The 20894-nt window shown below is 43.6% G+C and overlaps 1 protein-coding gene across 1 annotated transcript in view; it reads left to right on the forward strand.

Annotated features, from left to right (window-relative positions):
- Positions 1-20894, forward strand: part of SNX9 (sorting nexin 9) — a 177616-nt gene that overhangs the window by 106369 nt on the left and 50353 nt on the right. Inside the window, exons 6-8 of the mRNA XM_006868478.1 lie at positions 8114-8200; positions 14170-14244; positions 16043-16168. Of these exons, the coding sequence (XP_006868540.1) occupies positions 8114-8200; positions 14170-14244; positions 16043-16168 (288 nt within the window). The remainder of the gene's footprint in view (positions 1-8113; positions 8201-14169; positions 14245-16042; positions 16169-20894) is intronic.

Genomic DNA, 20894 nt, shown 5'->3' on the forward strand with positions numbered 1-20894 from the left:
TGTTGTGTCATGGAGTCGGTGCCTGTGGGTTTGAACTGCTGACCTTGATTGTCAATACACAGTGCTGTGTGTGGTGGGGTGTGGGGTGCTATTACTGGGATTATATACATTTCTGCTGGTTGTTCTGAGATCCTGTTAGACTGTTAACTTTTCTATTTTTCGGTATTGCCCCCCCACCCCCACCCACCCAATTGTCATGTAGTTTTACAGTGTGGAAGAACTAAGCTTGTTTCATTTGGGGAGGGGAACAGCAAAGCTAAAAAAGTTTTCTTGCACTTTGCCCCGGAGGTAGAATATGGATAGAAGATTTTCAGGGTCCTAAAAAACTAGGAAGACTTGCTGTTTAGAACAATCCCAGGCTAATACTGTTGAATAAGGAACATGTAGAAGCCGTAGGCTGTGGCGTTAACTGGCTCTGTGTGTGGTGCGGACTGCAGTTTGAAGGATGTGCTCAAATCTGCCAACACCTGCCCTTTGGCACAGGAGGAAGGTCGTTTGTGAACATTTTCTTTTTAGCCACAAGTGTTGCTTTGTCGCTATATAAAACTGTATTTGCATGTATACTTCACTACAGGTGTAGTGGAAATAGCAGTAATCAGAACGGCAACTCTAGGAACATGGTTTACCCAGTTATGTAGCCTTTAGTACAGATATCTGTTTGTGTTCTGTCTTAGTGATCTCGTGGTGCTATAGCAGAATTACCACAAGTTGATGGCTTTCACAAACAAAAATTTATTTTCTCCAGGTTTAGGAGGCTGGAAGTCCGAATTCAGGATGCTGCCTCTGAGGAAGGTCAATGTCTCCTCTGAGCTTCTGCTCTTGGGCAGTCTTCACGTGACGTTCTCTCTCTCTTGCTGGTCTCTGCTTCTGGCTAGCATTAGTTGAAATCTTTTCTGTTTCAAAGAGACTGATTCAAGATCTGTGGACCCTCTGTACATTGATCATGTCTCATCAGTATAAGACAGTCCCTCCCCAGATGGTATTGTTGTTAAGTACTGTAGAGTCTGAGGAGCAGCTGGTGAGTTTGAACCGCCAATCTTGCTGTTTACTATTCAGTGCTTACCCTACAGCTGCACACCAGGGACTGCACCACAGGGATTAGGATTTGTAACACATATTTTGGGGGGACATAATTCAATCCATAACATCTTCCAATCATCATTTGAATGTTGTGTGCTATGTTGTAATCAGGAAAGCATTCACTATAGATTGTTGGTGTTTTCAAGCTGATTCTGAGCCTTCTAGGTAGAAGTACAAGACACTACATTACATTTTGTATTTTTAAAAGTAAGCAATAGGTTCATGTTAAAAAACAAAAAGGTGCAAAAGGAATGACATTGAAACTTCCTTTCCTATCCCTGCCTTCTTGTGTGTTGACTTTACCAAGCATGATATCCTCTTCCAGGGCCTGGTCCCGCCTGATAACATAATCCAAGTATATAAATCTCTCTCGCCAAACTCATTTCTAAGGATCATTCTGGTTGTATCTTCCAAGAGAGATGTGTTTGTTGTTTTTCCTTCTGGCATACCATGGAGGAAGACACCGTCCCCGTTCCCTCCCCCCGCCCCCCAAAAGAGATCGAGTGACACATTCGATGCAACAGCAAGCTCAAGCGTAACAACAATTGGGAGGCTGGCTCAGGGCCTGGCAGTGCTGCCTTCTGGTGTGCAGATGGATGCTAGGACTCGAAGTCCACTTGACAGTACCTAACCAAAATGAAACACACCCTTGTCTGAGGGATCGCTGGTTCAAACCTGCCAGCTACTCTACGGGACGTAAGATGACATGGTTGTCTTTCCATCAGAATTACAGCCTTGTTTACCCTGTGGGGCAGTTCTGCTCTGTCCTCTAGGAATCGATGGCAGTGGGTTGGGTTTGGTGAACTTGGTCTTCTCTTAGCCAGCCAACGTCTTTCCTCAGAGACAGTGTTATCGATTCCTCCTCTACACTTCCAGAAATATCCTGCAGACACAAATGTATATACTGCATCCCCCCACACTTTTATAAGCACAAATGGTATCTTTTGCTTTATTTTAAAATATATACATCAGAGGTAACTCCGAATTACAAAAGTAAACAGATCCTCTCCCCCATTTTTTTTTTTTTTTCTGTGACATTGTGTTCCATTTTATGGACCTCCCTATCTTTATTTAACCTGTCCTCATATTTTTTATTGTGTCTGGTTGTTTGCTGTGACGAACGTTTCTTATCAGCGCCCTGTGTCCTGACATTTGTTTTTAAGGAAATGCAAGATATCTTACTTCATTTATAAATGTTTTAGTGTGCATCTCTTTCAAAAACATATTAAGCCCATAATACAAATGGACTTGGAGGAGGGCACTGGGTTCATAGGATAATCACTGGACTGCAAACCACAAGGGCATCAGCTTGATCCCACCAGCAGCAACATGAAAGATGAGATTTTCTGTTCTCGCATAGATTTTACAAGGCTTGGAAATCCTATAGAGGGTCGCTGTGAGTCCGGAACCGACTAGAAGGCACTCAGGCAACAGCCACCACATAAATTGACTTGAAGTTTTTTACTATACGACTGGCACATGGAGTAACTCAACTTTCAAGAGTTAGAGTTCCAAAGATGAAAAGAGCATCCAAAGCCCCCTGTCTTATTGGCATTGCTAAGGCCTGGGCTACAACAACAGTGTTTTCATAATATCAGTTTACCCGGAAACACAGTCTGACCCTAGCTGGATTGTTCAAAAGATGAATGTGCCCAAGGCAAAAGGTCCCCCCCAATAACTAGTCTCTGTTTGACACACAGGGACCATTCTGCTCAAGCTTCCAAAGATCTCTGGTCAGTGGCCTGCCAAGGACACCCAACTCCATGGACCCCAGAAACCTGGGTTCTGGAAGAATTAAAATTCTGTTTCTCACTCTAAGGATATTTTGTATATATCTTTGACAAATATGACAATGATGTCATTATTGTTGTTGTTATTGTTAAGTGCTGTTGAGTCGGTTCCAACTAATAGCGATCCTGTATAGGGTTTCCAATGAGTGATTGGTGAATTTGAACCATCAACCTTGCAGTTCAAACCGACCTTGTGGTCTAGTGCATTATCCTACAGCGCCACAGCAGATGATACCTGATAATGCTTTCAGACTATCACACAACCCTTAAGAATTCAGATTTCCAGTTGTCTCAAATGCCATCTTTTTTTTTTTTTTTTTTTTTAAACAGCTTGTTGGACTCAGACTCCAAATAAAGCCTGTACATTTTATTTATTCATGACCTTTTAAGTATTCTTAAATGTATAGATTTCCCTGCCCATCTCTTCCTTTCTCCCATACTTTCTTTTGTATCTGGAATTTATTTGTTAGAGAAAACAGCATCTTCAGTTTCCTAGGGTCTAGAGTCCTGGTGTGGTGCTTCAGGATAATGCGCTGGACTGCAAGGTCAGTTTGAGACACAAGGTCAGTGGTTCAGATTTACCAGCCTTCCTCGGAAATTGTGTACAAGGTCGCTATGAACCAATACAACTTAACAACAACAGCAACAACTCAGTGATCCTAACACGTTTACCAAACCAGAGCAGTTACCATCAAGTTAATGCGTACCAATGCCAACACAGTGAATGCCGCCTTTATGATTGTTGTTACTGTAACGTGCTCTACAGTTGGTTCTGACTCATAGTGACCCTGTGGAAGGTTTCTGAGAAGCGCCTGGTGGGTTTGAACTGACAACCTTATCCTGCAGCAGCACACTGGGACCTTTGCCATATTAGCCTACGTATATTTCTGTATGTCTTTGGGACTGGTTGAAGACTGTCTGCTATTTCTATCCAGTCTCTTCTCGTTGCTCTTCTTTGTTGGAGGTGGGGGGTAGGAAACAAAATCTAGGCTGTTCTTGTTTATTTGTCCAAATGGCTTTTAGGATAAGTCGGTTCTGTTTTGGATATGCTTCCTATTGTCTTAGAATTAAGAGAAAGTAAAGGGAGTCTGCTGTCTTGATGATATGCCCACCCTAGCCTATTGCCGTGGAGTTGCTATCGCATAGTACAGAGTGTGACTGCAAATCTTTACAGAAGCAGACTGCCACATCTTTCTCCCGCGGAGCCTCCAAACCGCCAACCTTTCGGTTAGAAGATGAACACTTAACCACTGCACTTCGAGGGCTCCTTGATATTTACCCGCCGCCATCGAGTCGGTTCTGACTGATAGTGACTCTGTGGGTCTCTGAGACTGTAAGTCCTCATGGGAGCAGACAGCCTCAGCCTTCTGTCCAGTTGATGACACCACGGCTTCTGATGTTAAAACCTAGGGACCTTTCTATATGACCTAGTTTGAGCCACATAACAGACTACCCCCAAACTCAGTGACTTAAAACAACATTTATTATTTCTGCAGGCTGGCTGTGGTCTGGAAGGCCCAGCCGAGCTTGGCTTGGTTGGTGTATTACTTCTCCAGGCTGCCTTGACAAAATCCCACAACCTGGTGGCTAATGAGAACAGAAATCTCTTGTCTCACAGTCTGAAGGCGGGGAATCCAAAGCTGGGCCGTGTTCCCTCCGAAAGCTCTAGGGGAAGAGGCTCTCTAGTCTCCTGGCTTGTGGTAGCGCCGTGTGTTACTTGTTTTGTAGACACATCTTTACCTGACTGCCCTTCCTCAGTCTGTATTCTTACTCCTGGGTTTATAAAAGACACCGTTCAGATGGGATTAAGACTTACCCGACTCTAGCATGAACCTCATGTTACTCGATAACATCTTCACCCCCTGTTGCCAAACAAGGTTAGATTCACAGGCACCAGGGGATTGGACTTCAACACATATTTTGGAGGGATACAGTTCAACCCAAAGCAACTCACCAAATGTTGGTTCCTCAACCAATATGGCCAGGGTGCTTGGGGTCTCTTTCTGTGCCGTCTCTTATCTCTCTGGGCAAACCCAGGCTCATTCACGTGGTAGCCGAAGTGTTCCTAGTATAAGGAAGGACAAGCCCCAGTGTTCACACACTTTTCCATAGCTTTGCTGGTCTCTGTGGACAAGTCTAGAGTCAGGAGGTGGAAATGCAGCCCTCACTTCTCACTGGGAGGAGGGGCTGAGCCACATTGTCAAAGGTGTTGGTAGAGGGAGGATTTGTTGTGACTGTCTTTGAAAACAATTTATCTATGTCCATTTTTTCCCAATTTTTATGGCTTTTGGAATCATATTAACATTTTTTCCAAACGGGAAAAACTTTATTCCAGGTAATTCTTAAGTGTATTCCTAGATCTTTTATCTTCTGCTGTTATGAATCATGTCTTCTCCGCCCCCACCCCCACCCCCCTTTTTAATGTAGAATTTGGGGGCAGGCAATATATCTATACAATTAAAAGAAACTTATCATTTGTTTTTTCTCCACCATTTTATTTTTCAAAATCTCCATCATGCACAAAAGTTGAAAGGATTTTACGTTACGTACCACAAAGATGAGGCTTTCTACTCCCGTAAAGATTTACACCCTCGGAAACCCTGTACAAGGGTCGCTATGGGTCGGAACCGACTCGACGGCACTTAACAACAACAACAACAACCACAAACCCAGAGTTTCCAATTCCATCTGACTGCACCTGCTTCCTCACACAGTCATCAATTAGTCCATCTTTTTTGTGTTTCGTGTATTTCAGAATAAGTGAGCCCTGGTTTGTGCTTTGCATTTGTTTTTCCCTAGTTGGTTACCACTAGATGTGAATCCTTAATCTTTGTGAAGCGAGTGGCAGACATCATTAAGGAAATGGGAAGGTGGGTACCAGGTGGACCAAAGGCCCGGCACAACTCGTGCCATATGGCAGGCATTGGTAAATATTTGCTCAATGAGTACAACTCCGTTAATCCTATTTGCATTTGACTTTCAAGGTAAGCAGTTGCTTTTAAAACAAACCATAAGTTACCTAATACGTGTGACCCTCAATGTATAAGGTAGACTTCTGGAAGATAGTCCACAAAAATATTTGTTTAGAACTTGAAATGGAATGAAATATATGAGGGAACTTCAAAAAGCTCATGGAAAATGGAATTAAAAGACAGTGGAACTTTTCTCTATTACACATTTATTACATATTATAAACTATAAAGTACTGTCTACCTTACCACAACGCTACAAGACACACAGAAAGATTCCAGGGAGTTCACTTTTCTGGGCTGACACTTGCCTGGTTCCCTGGTGCTGCTGTAGTACCACAAGTGGCTGGTTCTATCAAACAGAAGTGGATTTTCTCACAGTTTAGGAGGACACTGCTCCTAGCTCCTCTTCCTTTAGTGCTCCCTTCTCTCCTTCTGTCTCTTGTAGGATAAAAGGTGATAGTGGCTATACCCAGGGAAACTCCCCTTCTTATTGGGGCTCTGACCTGATCACATCCTGGGGCTGATTACATCATTATAGAACTGCCATTACATAATTGCCACACCACTGAGAATTGTGGCCCAGCCAATGTGACACCATCCAATCCCTGACAGAGCCTCAAGGAAAAGATTGAAAGTGCAGCTGATCTGTAGGTAACCTTACCAACACACACAGCCCTATGTAAGTGCAGCGGTACCAGCGTCCATTTCTGAGTTTAGGTGGTGTCACCAAAATTCATCCCAAGGGCTCTGGATAAGTTGTTATTGATGTTGTTGTTAAATGTCATCAAATTGGTTCCTACTCATAGCTACCCTGTCTATATAGGCTTTCCAAGGAGTGGCTGGTGAATTTCAACTGTTGACCTTACAGTTCAACCTGACCTTGCGGTCCAGTGCATTATCCCACAGTGCCACACTAGGACTCTGGATAAGAAGTAGGGAAAGCTTTGTTAACAAAGGATTTTGATCTAAAGAAATATGTATTTTAAGTGTGTGTGTATTTACATCTCTTTGAGACCATTCACAGAATGAACAATACCTGTGTTTTACCTGCTTATCTCCCAGAAGGAAGGCATGCTAATGCCCTTTATTGCTTTAAAATAATGGGTGTATCTTTAATTAATTTTTTTAAATGTTTTATTGTGAATTATATAATAGTTTACATGAGAGAACTTTAGTTTTACATTCATTCCATCGTATATCATTTCATTGCCATGGTTCCAATCCCCTCCATGCATCATCAACCGACCAAAGGGTATATCCTAGAAACCCGTCCCCTACACTCCCCTGCCCCCAGTTTTCGGCCCCCAGGCCGTCTCCCTCTCTGGATCCAAAGTCCCCAGCCGCTTCTTCACACCACGTCATTGTCTCTATCTCAGGTATCTCTGCTTCTCTGGGTAGGGTCCCGCTCTCGGCTCTTCATTGATGGTCCTAGAGGCCTCCGTTCCTAGACTGGAGAATTAATCACTCCCTTCCTTGCTACAAAACGTCTACCTTTGCATTTCCAACCCTCATAATCAGTCCTGATAACCATTTTTCACTACAGTATCACGAGTTACCCATCTGTATTTCATTTCATCAGCTCCGCCTAGACAGATTGGATAGTACTCACTGGGTGATTCTGCCTTCCTCCATGCCCCCTAGCTCTAGGTTCCCTCTTGAAAGCTTGTAAGCCAGTCACTTCTTGCCTTTGTAGTCCCCCCTCCCCATTTGGGTATCCAATGTCCAAGTTGCCCATCTCTGTCTACTCTGTGTGTGGAGGGGGTGGGAATGTTTCTTGCTGTAAGGATTTGTTCCTTCTCTTTAGTTAATTTTTGTAGTGCTGATTCCTAAATGTGATGGGGGCCAAAAAGACCTATTGCCAACCAGTCGATTTTGACTCATGGCGACCCTATAGGACAAAATAGAACTGTCCTTTAGGGCTTCTGAGACTGTAAATCGCTGTAAGGGCCAATAGCCTCATCTTTCACCTGAGGACAGAGCAACTAGTGGGTTTGAACCACTGACTGTGTGGCTCTTTGCAGTAGGGGCAGTCACTGGAAATCTTCCTGCTTTCAAAAGAGCCCAAGGGCCATCCCCATAGCTGTCTCTGGTCCTCACACAAAGCCGATAAATCATTTTAGGAACAGGGGTCCCATTCTCCTGCAGAAATGCTTCTTTTCTGAGGGCAAAATTTCCAAGTGGCCTGTGTAAGGAGCTTGGGACTTACTTGTTTTGTTTTGTTGTTAAGTTTACTTTTTAAGCTTTTTGTCTTTTCCTTTCTCCTTCACACAGGCTCGGGTTATGTATGATTTTGCTGCTGAACCTGGAAACAATGAACTGACAGTAAATGAAGGAGAAATCATCACCATAACAAACCCGGTAGGAGAGCGTTTCTTACAGACTTATTTCTGAGATTTGATTTTTAAAATTAGTTGATCATTCAAAAACCTAGGGACCAATCATCTATTTGATCAAAAATGGTTAAACATTCTCCCTTCCACCTTGAACATCCTCTGGAGAGATTAACATTGTTTCGAAAAATGGTATGAATTCAGTGGAAACAGAATAAAGGCAAATTTTAAAAAAGCAACAAAAAATTGTGTACAATATATACATTGTAGCAAATACTTTATATTTGAGAATCTTTACAGCTTGCATTTCCATTCCATTATTAAAAGTGATGAAAAAAGAAAAAATTGCAAGTAGCATGCAAATTCTACACATTCTTTCCACTTTATTAACCATGTTTTTACTTTCCAGTGTCACTTCCCTTTTTACACAGGTAACTTCCTGCAAAGATGAGACTGGTTAGAAAATTCTTTATAGTTTAAAATATCTTTCTCATTTTAGGAAAAACCAAATAGCCAACCATCAAAATACAAACAAATTGAATAGTCAATCCATTGCAGTTATTGTTACTAGGTGCACTTCATTTGTAGATGTCCAAAATACAAAACAAAAAAATTCCTTATTTTCAAATTCATCTGTTCTTAAAATGCTACTTAAAACTTTGGTTATTTTCCTATAATATAGAAAAAAAATAGTTGATCAATTATACTGAATTAATATAATTTTCCTAATTTGTTTATCAAACCAAATACTGTGAACCTACTGTTTGTACATCTAAATTCATGTTAGTATAGAAACTATTAAAAGAACTAGAATTTGTCAAATAACGAAACTATTCTTCAGTGTTTAATAAAACACATGTAGTTCATTTAAAAATATATTCTGTTTCAAATCTATTGTTATTAATGCATAAGTTAAAAGTAAACTCAATGTACAAGGTGTGTTCAAACAATGTGTATGTCAAACTTTTAATTACAAAATAAAATGCTGTTTACGATGGGAAAAAAAAAATGAGTTGATCATTCACCCATACGGTTACGAAGTAAGCAACTCTGTATGTAAACACTGAGAATTAAGTTTCCAAAAGATAATCAAACCAAGCGCAGTGCAGTTGCATGGATTCTGACTCCTAGCGACTGCATTGGACTGAGTGGAACTGCCCCATGGGGTTTGCAAAGCTGTCAGTCTTTAGGGCTGCCTCCGAGGAGCTGCTGTTGGCTTCAGTCTCCAGCCCACTGCTTAACCCACAGTGCCACCAGGGAACGCTTTCCTCAAGCTACCCGAGTACATAATTGGGCTTACTATTGTCTCTTTGTTTTGTGCCTTTCCGATGTTTATTTTATGCTTTTTTCTTTATTATTTTTTCTACAAATGCATTTTATATACCCTGACATTTTGAGCAACCTGCCATTGTTATGGAGCCGTGTGCTTTCTCCTGGCACTGTAATACTGTGTCTCTAGAATAAATGAGACATGATGTAGCTCTTCCTAAATGCTTTAGCTTGTTGATTTAAGCTTGCTTTTACTGGAATCATTCTTTTTCTAAGCTTTATCCTTAAGTCAGATTATATTACCAGACAGCAATATACTTGGAGTATATCATCTTACCTCCCAATGAAATTATCTCTGCTGAAATCGCAAGTTATTGCCTCAATTTTTGTTAAATAAGAGATGACTGTGTATAACAAACATTTTTTGCATCTTTACAAAGCTATGTTTGATCCTGTCTGTGTATATATGAGGGGGCTTCGAAAAGTTGTTGGAAACATTTCACCATCTTTTTATTCCACTTTTCCATGAACTTTTTGCAGCCCACATGTGTGTGTATCTTTATGCTTGCACACACACACACCTTTAAAGTACACACGTGTTTGTTTGTTTTTGTTAAGTGCCATCAAGTCACTTCTGACTCGATGACCCCATATAGGGTGTCTGAGGCTTTAAATCTTCGAGGAAGCAGAAATTGACACACGTGTGCGCACACACACATCCTCAAAGATGTACCTTTAACTCTGCTCATGTAACCATGTCCTTGTGGTAAGAAAGACCTGGTGCTCTGTAGATTTCCTTTCTTCAAACACAATCTTTAGCAATGATTTTCTTTCTTTCTTTTTTGTTTAAATCTTTGTTGCCAGGAAGCTCAGAGGCGAGTATAATAGTCTTTTTTTTTAAGTTATCTCACCCCAAGATCCTGCTTTGTTTTTCCCATGACCTCTGTGTGCTACCTGCCTCCATTTTTAGTTCATTGACCTTTTTTAAAGTGTAACTTTATTATAGGTTTCCTCAAATAAATACTGCATGTAAATGGTTTAAAATTATAGCAAAACTAGAAGATGAGCCTCTTGAAATAGTCTTTTAAAAATAATTATCTCAGTTTCTAGTGTTTTATTTGGGGCTTATGTCAATAAGAGCAGACACAGAATTTGCCGTTGTACTGGTACAATTGGCCACTTCTGGGACCAGTTGCCCCTTCTCTTTGCCCCTCCGTACACCTAGCATGCTGCTTTGGGGACACTGTTCTCTGCCTCCCTCTGGTTGGACACGATGCTATAGTGTCCTTCTGTGCCCTTTCCCCCCGTTACAGTCACTCAGGATGTATACTGGGTGCCTTGAGGAACAAAAATGGGCAGCTTTGCTCTGCCCTCTGCTCATTATTCTACACAGGTGTCTGCAGGCCTGTTTTCCCCAGAATGAGACCAGGAAAGGATATTTATTGCACTCGGCCAGCACTGTGGAAAGTGGTGGGGTCGACATTCCTCTCCGTTTACCCTTCCAGCTAATGTTTTATGATTTATTCCTTCCTCTTTCAGTCTCTTGAATGTTGGTGTTACCATGTAATCCTGTCTTTGGCACATTTTCCTCTTGGTAAACACTCTCAGATTTTCTTTCTTTCTTGCCATTGATATGGTAAAGACCTGAAATCTGTATCTGCAACTTGACCATGGGACTCAAGCCTGGGAGGTGGTTGGTTATCCAGCTGCCTCTGAGCCATCAGCATTCATAAGCGTTTCACACCTCGCAGGTGCAGCTATGCCATACTTCCTCTGAAGCTCTCTGGATCTGTGGTGGTGCCATGTCATTCAGTCACCCCGAGTGACAGCTGAAGCCTTTGATTTGTCCCCCTGGAGTATTGCTCAGCTCTCCCCTCTGCTTCCATCTCACCTGCTTGTGTCCCTTCCCAGTGGGCCTCCTGCCCTCCCTCAACCATTGTCTCGAAAAGAAAACCTGACCAGGCCACTCCTCTTGGGTAGCTTCCTGTCAGCTGTAGGTCTACAAGACCCACCACCATCACCATCTGGTCCCGTCTTACTTCTCCAGCCCAACGCTTGCCCTGTCCCCCTGACCCTTACAGTGCCCGTTATTAGGGCCAACAGCTACACACAGTACTGGTTCCTATGTCCCTTCTTGTCCCCTGACCCTTACACTAAAGCTTGTGCAGGTCATCGGGGTACACACACACAGACACACACACATTTCTGGTTCCATGTCCCTTCCTATCCCCGACCCCTACACTGCAGACTGAACAGGTCATCTGGGGACACACACACACAATACTGGTTCTCATGTCCCTACCTGTCCCCTTACACTGTGACAGAACAAGTTGTTGGGACACACAGAGTACTGGTTCCCTGTTCCTTCCTATATCCCTGAGCCCTACACTGCAGACTGAACAGATCATCCAGGGACACACACAGACAGTACTGGTTCCATGTTCCTGCCTGTCTCCTGACCCCTTACACTGCAGACCATACAGGTGGCCGGGCTGCACACACACACACAGAGTACTGGATCTCACATCCCTTCTCTCGCTCCTGTTTCCCTGTGCCATGTTCTCATCGAGACCTTCCGGGTGAGTGACATGACTGGGCTTTATCTGTACTTGCCTGCCTCCCACACTACTCTGGGAACCACATCCTGTACTTCGATTTCCCAACCCATTGAATACTGTACTGCGTGTTCTATTCAGCATGAACTGTAGGCACACAAAATATTTTCATCTTACTGTTATTTTGTAAGACTCTGAATGCATACTAGAGACATTAGATGAATGAATGCCTTTGTGCCTACCCTCCCATTACAGCTTCAGTCTTTATTAGCCTCTGGCCTGGCTGGAGCCCTGCTGGCATCGTGGGTTAGTACGCGGCAGCTAACTGAAAGGTTGGTGGCTGGAACCCCCCAGTGCTGCGTGGGAGAAAGATGTGGCTGTCTGCTTCAGGAAAGCGACAGCCTTGTGTTCCCATTTGCATTTCCCAGGTGTGTTCTTTGCTGTGTTTTCCCCAGCCACTCCTATGTGGGTCACTTCTCCGTTTTACGAACAAGTGTGATGAGACTGCATCACTCCACTTGTAAGTGATTCCAAGCTGTATCTGCTTGGCCTCAAAGCCTCTGCTAGGGACAGTCCCTGTAAGCAGGTGTCCCAGGGGCAGGCCAGCTGTAGACTTTAGATTCTGGTGTCACTATTGCTGTAGGAGAGCAGGGACACATTGAAGGAGTCCGTCTAGCAGAGTTATGTGCGGGAGTTGGTATGGCAGAGTCTGGCGACAAGAATGTGGGCCGTGGCAATAGGGATTGAGGACAGATGTGGGTGGCTCTCGAGTGTCAGACCCGGGGACGTGGGGGTGATTAGATGGCATGTGAGAAGGGTCCAGAGTGACTGGGGCTTTTGAGAAGAGGGTGGGTTTGTTGAAGGATGTGAGAGATGAAAGATGAACTATATCTTGTCTTATCAGACCGTGGGCCCACCCTACATCTTTGCACCTGCCTGAAAGGAAGATTAGGGCCAACAGCCAGGGCAGACCTGCTCTGTGTAGGCTTTCTAAGACTGCATATCTTTGTGGGAGCAAAAAGCCACATCTTTCTCCCATGGAGCAGCTGGCTGGCTTGAACCGCCACCTTCTTGAAGTTCAAAGTCCAGTGCTTATCCCACAGAGTCAGTGCTCCACTTTTAACCAGAGGAAAGATGAAAGATTCTTTTGTCTACTTATCTGATATTTTTGAATGAAAAAATATTTCAAAATTTCATGATTAAAAAAAATCTAGCTAAGTACTATTCTGTTGGATTTATGTTCGTAAAATAGTAAATGTCTTTAAGTTGTCATTGGAATAAAAAAATTACAGTTGTGGCTTCAAATGATTTAAAACAACAAAAAAAGAATGTGGTAATACGGTTCAGCTAACTACCAACCCTAAACTAATTGGGACACAATTGATTAACTCCTGTCTTAAGAGGGAAAGCGTGTCTTGGCTGAGAGAATCTTGGCAGGGTTCTCTAGTGCTTTGTTTATTATCATTACTCATCCAGAAGAGCTAACAGGCAGTCCCGAAACTGTGGGTTCGAAGGCAGCAGGGTGGGTGTGCTGATCTGAGCTCCCTGATGTACCTGCAGCCACCTGAACAGTGTTGTCACCCCCACCGGGCCTGAATGGTCTTAGTGGTCTTCACTCTTTTACCTGGCAGACCCCCTGAGGGCTGGCTGGCTGGGGCTGCGGCTGCAGGGAGCTGAACCTTATGCTTCTCACCACCTAGCAGCCCACATTGATTCTCATGGTGACTGAGGGCTGCAGGAAGAGAACTGCAGCGTGCAGTCTTGAGGCCAGGCTCTGAACACACCTCATAGTATGTCAGCCTCATTCTATTGACCAAAGGGGTCCCAAAGACTGGTGCAGACTCTCGAGGGGGAGACAGCATTCTCTCTTTCTCAGCCATTTTTGTAATGAGCCGCAGAGTGCAGGTAGAAAGCAAACACAAATTGATGGCAGTCCCCTGCTAAGTCATTGTGTAAGCTTTGATGATTACTATTCAAGTTTGGTATTTTGGGTCTTAGATGATCAGTTTTTGAAGTAAAGAGAAAGCTCAAGAATTTCAGAATTTGAACAGAGCGTGAAAGTAATGCCAATCAAAAGCTTGATGCTAATTGCCTTGCACGTGTAACAGCTCTCAAAGCAGCATTTTTGTGGGGAATGCCAACTCTAACTCTGTGTGTGTGCCACCTTTATTAGGACATTGGCGGAGGATGGCTGGAAGGAAGAAACAGCAAAGGAGAGCGGGGGCTCGTGCCCACAGACTACGTCGAAGTAAGAACTCATTGTCATTGGTTGATGATTGACTTAAGGGGACAGACTGAAAGATGGCAGAAAATTAATATAACTGCTTTTATTGTAGAAGTAATAAATGCTAGTGATTTAAAATGTGGGAAATATATTGAAATTGAACTAAGAAGAAATATTGCCTGTAGACCCAAGCTTCAAAGAGTGCTGCAAATATTTAGATTTCAGTTCTTTCCAAGGGTTGTCGTTGTGAAGTGCTGTTGAGTTACTTCTGACTCATAGTGACCTTGGATAGGATTTCCAAGGAGAGACTGGTGGGTTTGAACCGCCAACCTTTCTGTTAGTCTGGTGCTGATCATACAGCGCAGTTTTAATTACTCTAAATAAAAGTCCCGGTTTCCCTTTTGCTCAGATTATGACTTGCTGTTGCCTACGATATTGTTTATTGTAGAATTGATTCACCACATTTAAATAGCTGATTTTTTTTCTATTCTAAGTAGCTTTCTTCTCCCTGGGGCCTACTTATCCCATTCCCAGGGACCAGAGGTATCTTAAAGGAGCTGCTATAAGCTATTGTCTGGTTTCAGCTCTATTCTGATAGCTGTCTGGGTAAAGTGGAGGGTCATCAAGAAAGAGGAAGACCCTCAATGAGAGGACACAGTGGCTGCTACAATGGGCTCAAACATAGGAATGAGGGTGAAGATGGTACAGGACCAGGCAGGGTTTTATTCTGTCTTAAGTGGTGCCAAGGAGAGGTTACAAACCTTCAGAAAGAGCATGCCCTGTCCGGGGACACACCCACTCAGCAGACAAAAACCTCTGTGCTCAACCTCCTGGCGCCCTCTGCCGGTCAGCTGTAGGTAGGTCACCGCAAACTCAAGTTCTAGGTACTGGTGAGATTCCCCTCTCTCATCTCAGGAAAGACTGGAGAGAGAGCTCAAGAGTAAAAGTGCCTCTGGATCAGTCTTGGAGAGAGGAAGAGCCGTTCTCGGAGGACATTTAGTTGGAACCAGCTGCAGAGGTGCAGGGAGGCATGAACATTCTGAGGAACTGACAACGTCTATAGACCTTCTCAGAGAACGTGTGCCCGTCACAGCGTCTCATGGTGTCCAAACGCCATCCACGGCGCGTGTGCTCATCCCTGACTCACCCCCCCACTTTATAGTGTCCATATGCTCACCACGAGTTACCCCCACTTTAAAGTGTCTGTATGCCCACTCCCAGGTTACCCCCACGCTCACCCCTAGTCCCACTGAATGCCGTCCATTTGCACACTTTCAGAGTTGTCTCTCCATCCTAATGCACTCAGTATTCTAAATATTGACAGGATTGAGAATTAATTGAACTTTCTAGAAATCTAATTGGCATTCACTGCACTTTTAGAAACCTACATAATGATAGAAAAGGATTGCTAATTCCAACATTCTTGGGTATGATTATCTTTTAAATTGTTGTTAGGTGCCATTGAGTTGGTTCCAACTCACAGTGACTCTGCACAAGAGAACCACAGTGCGTGGTCCCGCGGCATCCTCACAGCCCTTACTGTGCCTGAGCCCATGTTGCAGCCGCGGTGTCAGTCCATCTCCTTGGGAGTCTTCCTCTTTTTCGCTGACCCTCCACTCTACCAAGCATGATGCTCTTCTCCAGGGACTGGTTCCGCCTGAGAACATGTCCATAGTCCATGAGATGATATCTCAGCATCCTCACTTCTGAGGACATTCTGGCGGGACTCCCAGGAGTTGACAGCCATTGCTTGTTCTCAGAGACTCTGATTCTGAAATAATTCTAAAGAATGAAAATGATTGTGGTTCCTTTTAATTTTCAGATTTTACCCAATGATGGAAAAGATCCGTTTTCTTGTGGAAATTCAGTGGCTGACCAAGCCTTCCTCGATTCCCTCTCCGCAAGTACAGCTCAAGCCGACTCGTCTGTTGCTAACAACAACAACCAGGTATGTCCTACATTGCTCTGCTGGTGTGGCAGCTTGGCTGGGCTCAGAGCTGGTTGTGAACGCCTGTGTGGTATTCCGGCATAAGGAAGCCAAGTGGTTTTTATATTTCTGTGTGGCATTTTGTTGGATATTAACCAAGAACTCACCTGTTAATACCTGCCTAAAGACTTGTTTAAATTAATTATAGGAGTACAGGCAGAGTTTTAATTGAGAATTGCTTTTAAAACTTTGGCATGATATGAACGCAGACCCCAGACATTACCAATACCTTCTCAAAGGGTGGAGTAGAAAGGAGAGAAGGGCTCCTATTGCTGAGGCTAGCCGGAACAGGAGAGGAGCTGTGTGGTGCTCTGTGGCATATAGTTAACATTCAGAACTGTAATCCTCTCATCTTGCCGGGACAAAGAGGCTAGTTAAAAGTAGGCACTAAGCACTTGCTACCATTACTGTGCTGCTTTAAGAAAACTTCTGAGAGTGGAATCATTTGAGAATACACTGAAGTTTTACATTAGTGTTGTAAAGTACCATCGAGTCAGTTCTGACTTTTAGCAACCCTGTATAGGGTTTCCAAGGAGTGGCTGGTAAGTTTGAACTGCTGATCTTTTGATTTAAACTGACCTTGCTGTAGCCATCAGCACCACACAAGAACTGTTTCAGATGACTTTGTCTGGTTCAATTTTGGCTTAATGATTATCCAGAGTTAGTTTCAAGAAGAAAATTGAGAAGACGGATATAAAAATGTCATTGCTACCTTATGTCTTTAAAAATGCATGAGTGTTAGAACACACTAATTCTTGATATTTTAAAACTACATGAAATGTTTTACATGATCTTAAATCTAGTAATGATATAAGTCATGTGCTTACAGAATGTCTCTATTAGATCTTAACCCTCCAGAAGTTTATCCAAGGACCGTTACAATATAATAACTGCAGGTTTTATACATTTTACAGTACTGTTTATAAGTATTCTGAATCACAAATTCGTCTGACGCAGACACTTAAAAATTCAGAGGCCAGGTGATCATTATAAGTTGCGCATTTCCCTACTTTGCGGCGTTTTGTTACGCTAAGACAGCTGGTCAGTGAGAAATTCTAGGAAATGTGAGGAGATTGTAGTTTTACTTGGATTTTTACCAGAAATTCGCTCCCCGAGCACTGTTTACGTTTGGGGCCTGACCATTCTTCATCATAGGGACCTGTCCTGTACACTAGAGAATGGTTCGCAGCCTCCCTGGCCTCTAATGACTAGATGCCAGTAGGACCCTCAGTTGGTTTGAGACAACCAATGTCTACAGATATGCCAGATGTCCCCTGGGACAAAACCCACCCAGTTGAGATTCACTGGGTTTTACAAAACCATCAGTGAAATGAACTTGCTTAAAGTCCAAGGCAATACTGAACAACAACAGCAACATACTGAGGTGATCATAAAATAAGTGAAGGAAGCGAAAGATTGCTGCATCTGGCTTTAATTCAGGGCAACTGCCTCAGCCATTCCCTAGCTCAGGATGAGCTGAGGCTCTAGAGTGAAAGGCCACACACTGAAAAAGTTCGGGAAAATTCTATAATCTTGTCATTCCATTTGTCCATCAACCTTCTGAAGGCCCTCTCATAAAATTAAGCCTAATTTTAGGTTATTTAGAAGATGATGTGGCCAACTTTTTATTTTTTAAAAAGGTGGACTTTAGTATTCCAAGCTAACATTAACTCTACTCACATCCTTTGAAAGGAAAAAAAAAAGAAATTGGAAAATAAACGAAACTGGAATGAACAAAGTACAGGAATCATGACCATAAATCATTAACTTGAGCATTTGGATTTAATTCAAGTAAAAATCATTTTAACCACCATGTGTGGGCTGTGTTCTCTGGGGTCTGAGGAAGATTTAAATAGGCCGGATTCTGATTAGTTTTGTAATGCTCTGAGCAGTGTCAGGATTCAGACCCCAGATAACCATTGTTCATTGGTGGGGGTGGTGGTTACGTGCCGTGGAGTCAGTTCTGACTCCTAGTGACTCAAAGGTTTCTGAGGCTGTAAATCTTTATGGGAGCAGAAATCCTCTTTTTCCCACAGAACGGCTGGTAGTTTCGAACTGCTGACCTTGAGGTTAGCAGCCCGATTCATAACCACTACAGTACCAGAGCTCCTTTTATTCATTGGTGGTGGTTGTTGTTGTTATGTGCCGTGGAGTCGGTTCCGACTCATAGCGACCCAGCACAGGGTTTCCGAGGCTGTTAAATCTTTACGGGAGCAGAACACCTCATCTTTCTCCCGCAGAGCAGCTGGTAGTTTTGAACTGCTGACCTTGCGGTTCGCAGCCCAATTCATAACCACTACGCTACCAGAGCTCCTTTATTCATTGGTAGCATTTAAAAATTCTGTTTTCCAGTTTGCCTGTTCCTAGATCTTCTTCATAGTAATGGTAAGCTACTCTGGTGTTGTGTCTGCTGTGGACACCTGTGTGGGGGGAAACTGGGCCCCACTCCCACCCCACATCTCTTCTGAAAGCTGCACAGTCTTCTTCCAGCATCACTGTCTCTCCTCAGCACCGTTCCCACATTCAGCTATTCGCTTCTATCTGTCTGACTCTTGCATTCTCCTTTTAAATTATATCTTTTATTTCAAAAAAAAAAACTTTCTAAAAGATTATGCCCATTTTCAGATCATGAATTTTGGATCAGCTAAATTTATCTCTTGGTGTGGCGCTGTAGGATCAGCACTGGACTGTAAATCACAAGGTTGGCAGTTCAGGTCCGCCAGCTGCTCCATTGAAACCCTGTACACGGTAGCTGAGTTGGAATCAAGTTGACAGCATGTAACAACAGAATTTAACTGAAGGAGCCCTGGTAGTATTGTGAGTTAGGCATTGGGCTGCTCACTGCCAGGTCAGTGGTTCAAACCCACCAACAGCTCATCTGTTAGAGAAAGATAAGGCTATATTGCTTCTATAAAGATTTGCAGCCTCGGAAACTCTGTGTAGGCTCACTATGATCTGTGGGGTCACTGTGATCTATAGGGTCACTATGTATGCCTCACAGTCGACTCAGTAGCAGTGGATTTGGGTTTGGCTTTCTTTCTCTGAACCTTCTTTTTATTGTAGGATGACACAGAATAGGGTGGCGTTTCCTTCTGTTATATATTGGGTCATTATGAGTTACATTGAAAAGTAATTAGTTCATTAATTTACAGCCTAATATGTTATAATATTTTTCTGAAAGTTCCCACTTTCCAATTGCTTGTGGTACCATCTGTTCTAGATTCTTACTAAGCACATCACAGCGGTGAGTGGAGTAGTTGGTGCAGAGCCAGAGACACTTAGTAAATTCATTAAAATGACCCATTACGCATTTTTTCCTTTAATAGCATATGAAAGAATCCGTTATCATTGAAAGACAGGGCCTCTGAGTGGCTCTGAGGATTAAGTGCTGGACTCCGAGCTGCAAGTCGGCAGAATAGAGCTGCTCCAGCTTTCAAGGCTGTGAACTTTCAGAAGCAGAGACCACCAGGGTGGGTTTGACCTGTCCTCAGTCCACTTACCCTTTTTAGTTCCTCTTCTTTCCCGGCATCACTCTCCCCCAACCATGTGGACCTTTACATGTCTCTGAACTTGAGTTTTTTCTTCTGTTTGCTCAGGTTCTACCTTCTTGCTAAGCAGCTCTGTCTGCACATCGCCATAGCTCAGTCTCCACATGAGCAGACTCTCAATCCTTTCCCAGAACTAGCTCTCCATCCTGACATCCCAATTTCCGTTTCTCGGAAATGCTCCTTGTTTCCGTGTCCTGCTTCATCCCACCCCCATCCCCAAGTGCCACTGTGAGCCACAGCCCTGTGGGAGAATTCTGCATCCTGCAGCCCTTCAGGTAGGGCCAGGACAGAGATGGAGACCCTGTTCTCCTTGACCCCTGACTTTGGTCTCCTCCCTCGAAGGGGATGGTGGCCTGGGTGTTGGGGCAGTGGGCTTTGAGGCCAGAGTGCCAGGTTTTCTTCCCTGGTCTCACCCTTCCTGTGGGACTCAGGGTAAGGCATTTTGCCTCTTTCTGCCACAATTTCCATCTGTAAAATCTCAGGATTGTTGGAAGGAGTAAGTGGAAACTAACTCTGAAGTGTTTGGAACAGAACTTGGGACTCAGTACTCATCCACTTACTGCCATCAAATCGCTTCTGACTCACAGTGACCCTGTGGGGCAGAGTAGAACTCCCAAGGGTCTCTGAGGCTTGGAATCTTTATAGAAACAGAAAGCCTCATCTTTCTCCCACAGAGTGCCTGGTGGGCTCAAACTGCTGACCTTGCAGTTAACAGTGGGTACTTGGTGTTGTTAAGTGCGACGAGTTGGTTCTGATTCTTAGCAACTCTGTATAGGGTTTCCAAGGAGCAGATGGTGAGTGTGAACCAATGACCTTGCAGTTCAAACTGACCTTGAGGTCCACTGTTTATTCTACAGCACCACATAAGGACTCCTGGTACTTGTTGTTAAGTGCCATCAAGTTGGTTCTGACTCATAGCGACCCTGTATAGGGTTTGTGAGGAGTGGCTGGTGAGCTTGAACCACTGACCTTGCAGTTCAAATGACTTTGCCATCCAGCACATTAACCCGCAGCGCCACGTCAGGACTCCCCTGGTACTTCTTGTTGTTGTTGTTAGGTGCCGTCGAGTCGGTTCCAACCCATAGCGACCCTGTACAGGGTTTCCGAGGGTGTAAATCTTTACGGGAGTAGAAAGCCTG

The sequence above is a fragment of the Chrysochloris asiatica genome, unplaced genomic scaffold, assembly GCF_000296735.1.
Source record: "Chrysochloris asiatica unplaced genomic scaffold, ChrAsi1.0 scaffold00117, whole genome shotgun sequence".
NCBI classification, from domain to species: Eukaryota; Metazoa; Chordata; class Mammalia; order Afrosoricida; family Chrysochloridae; genus Chrysochloris; species Chrysochloris asiatica.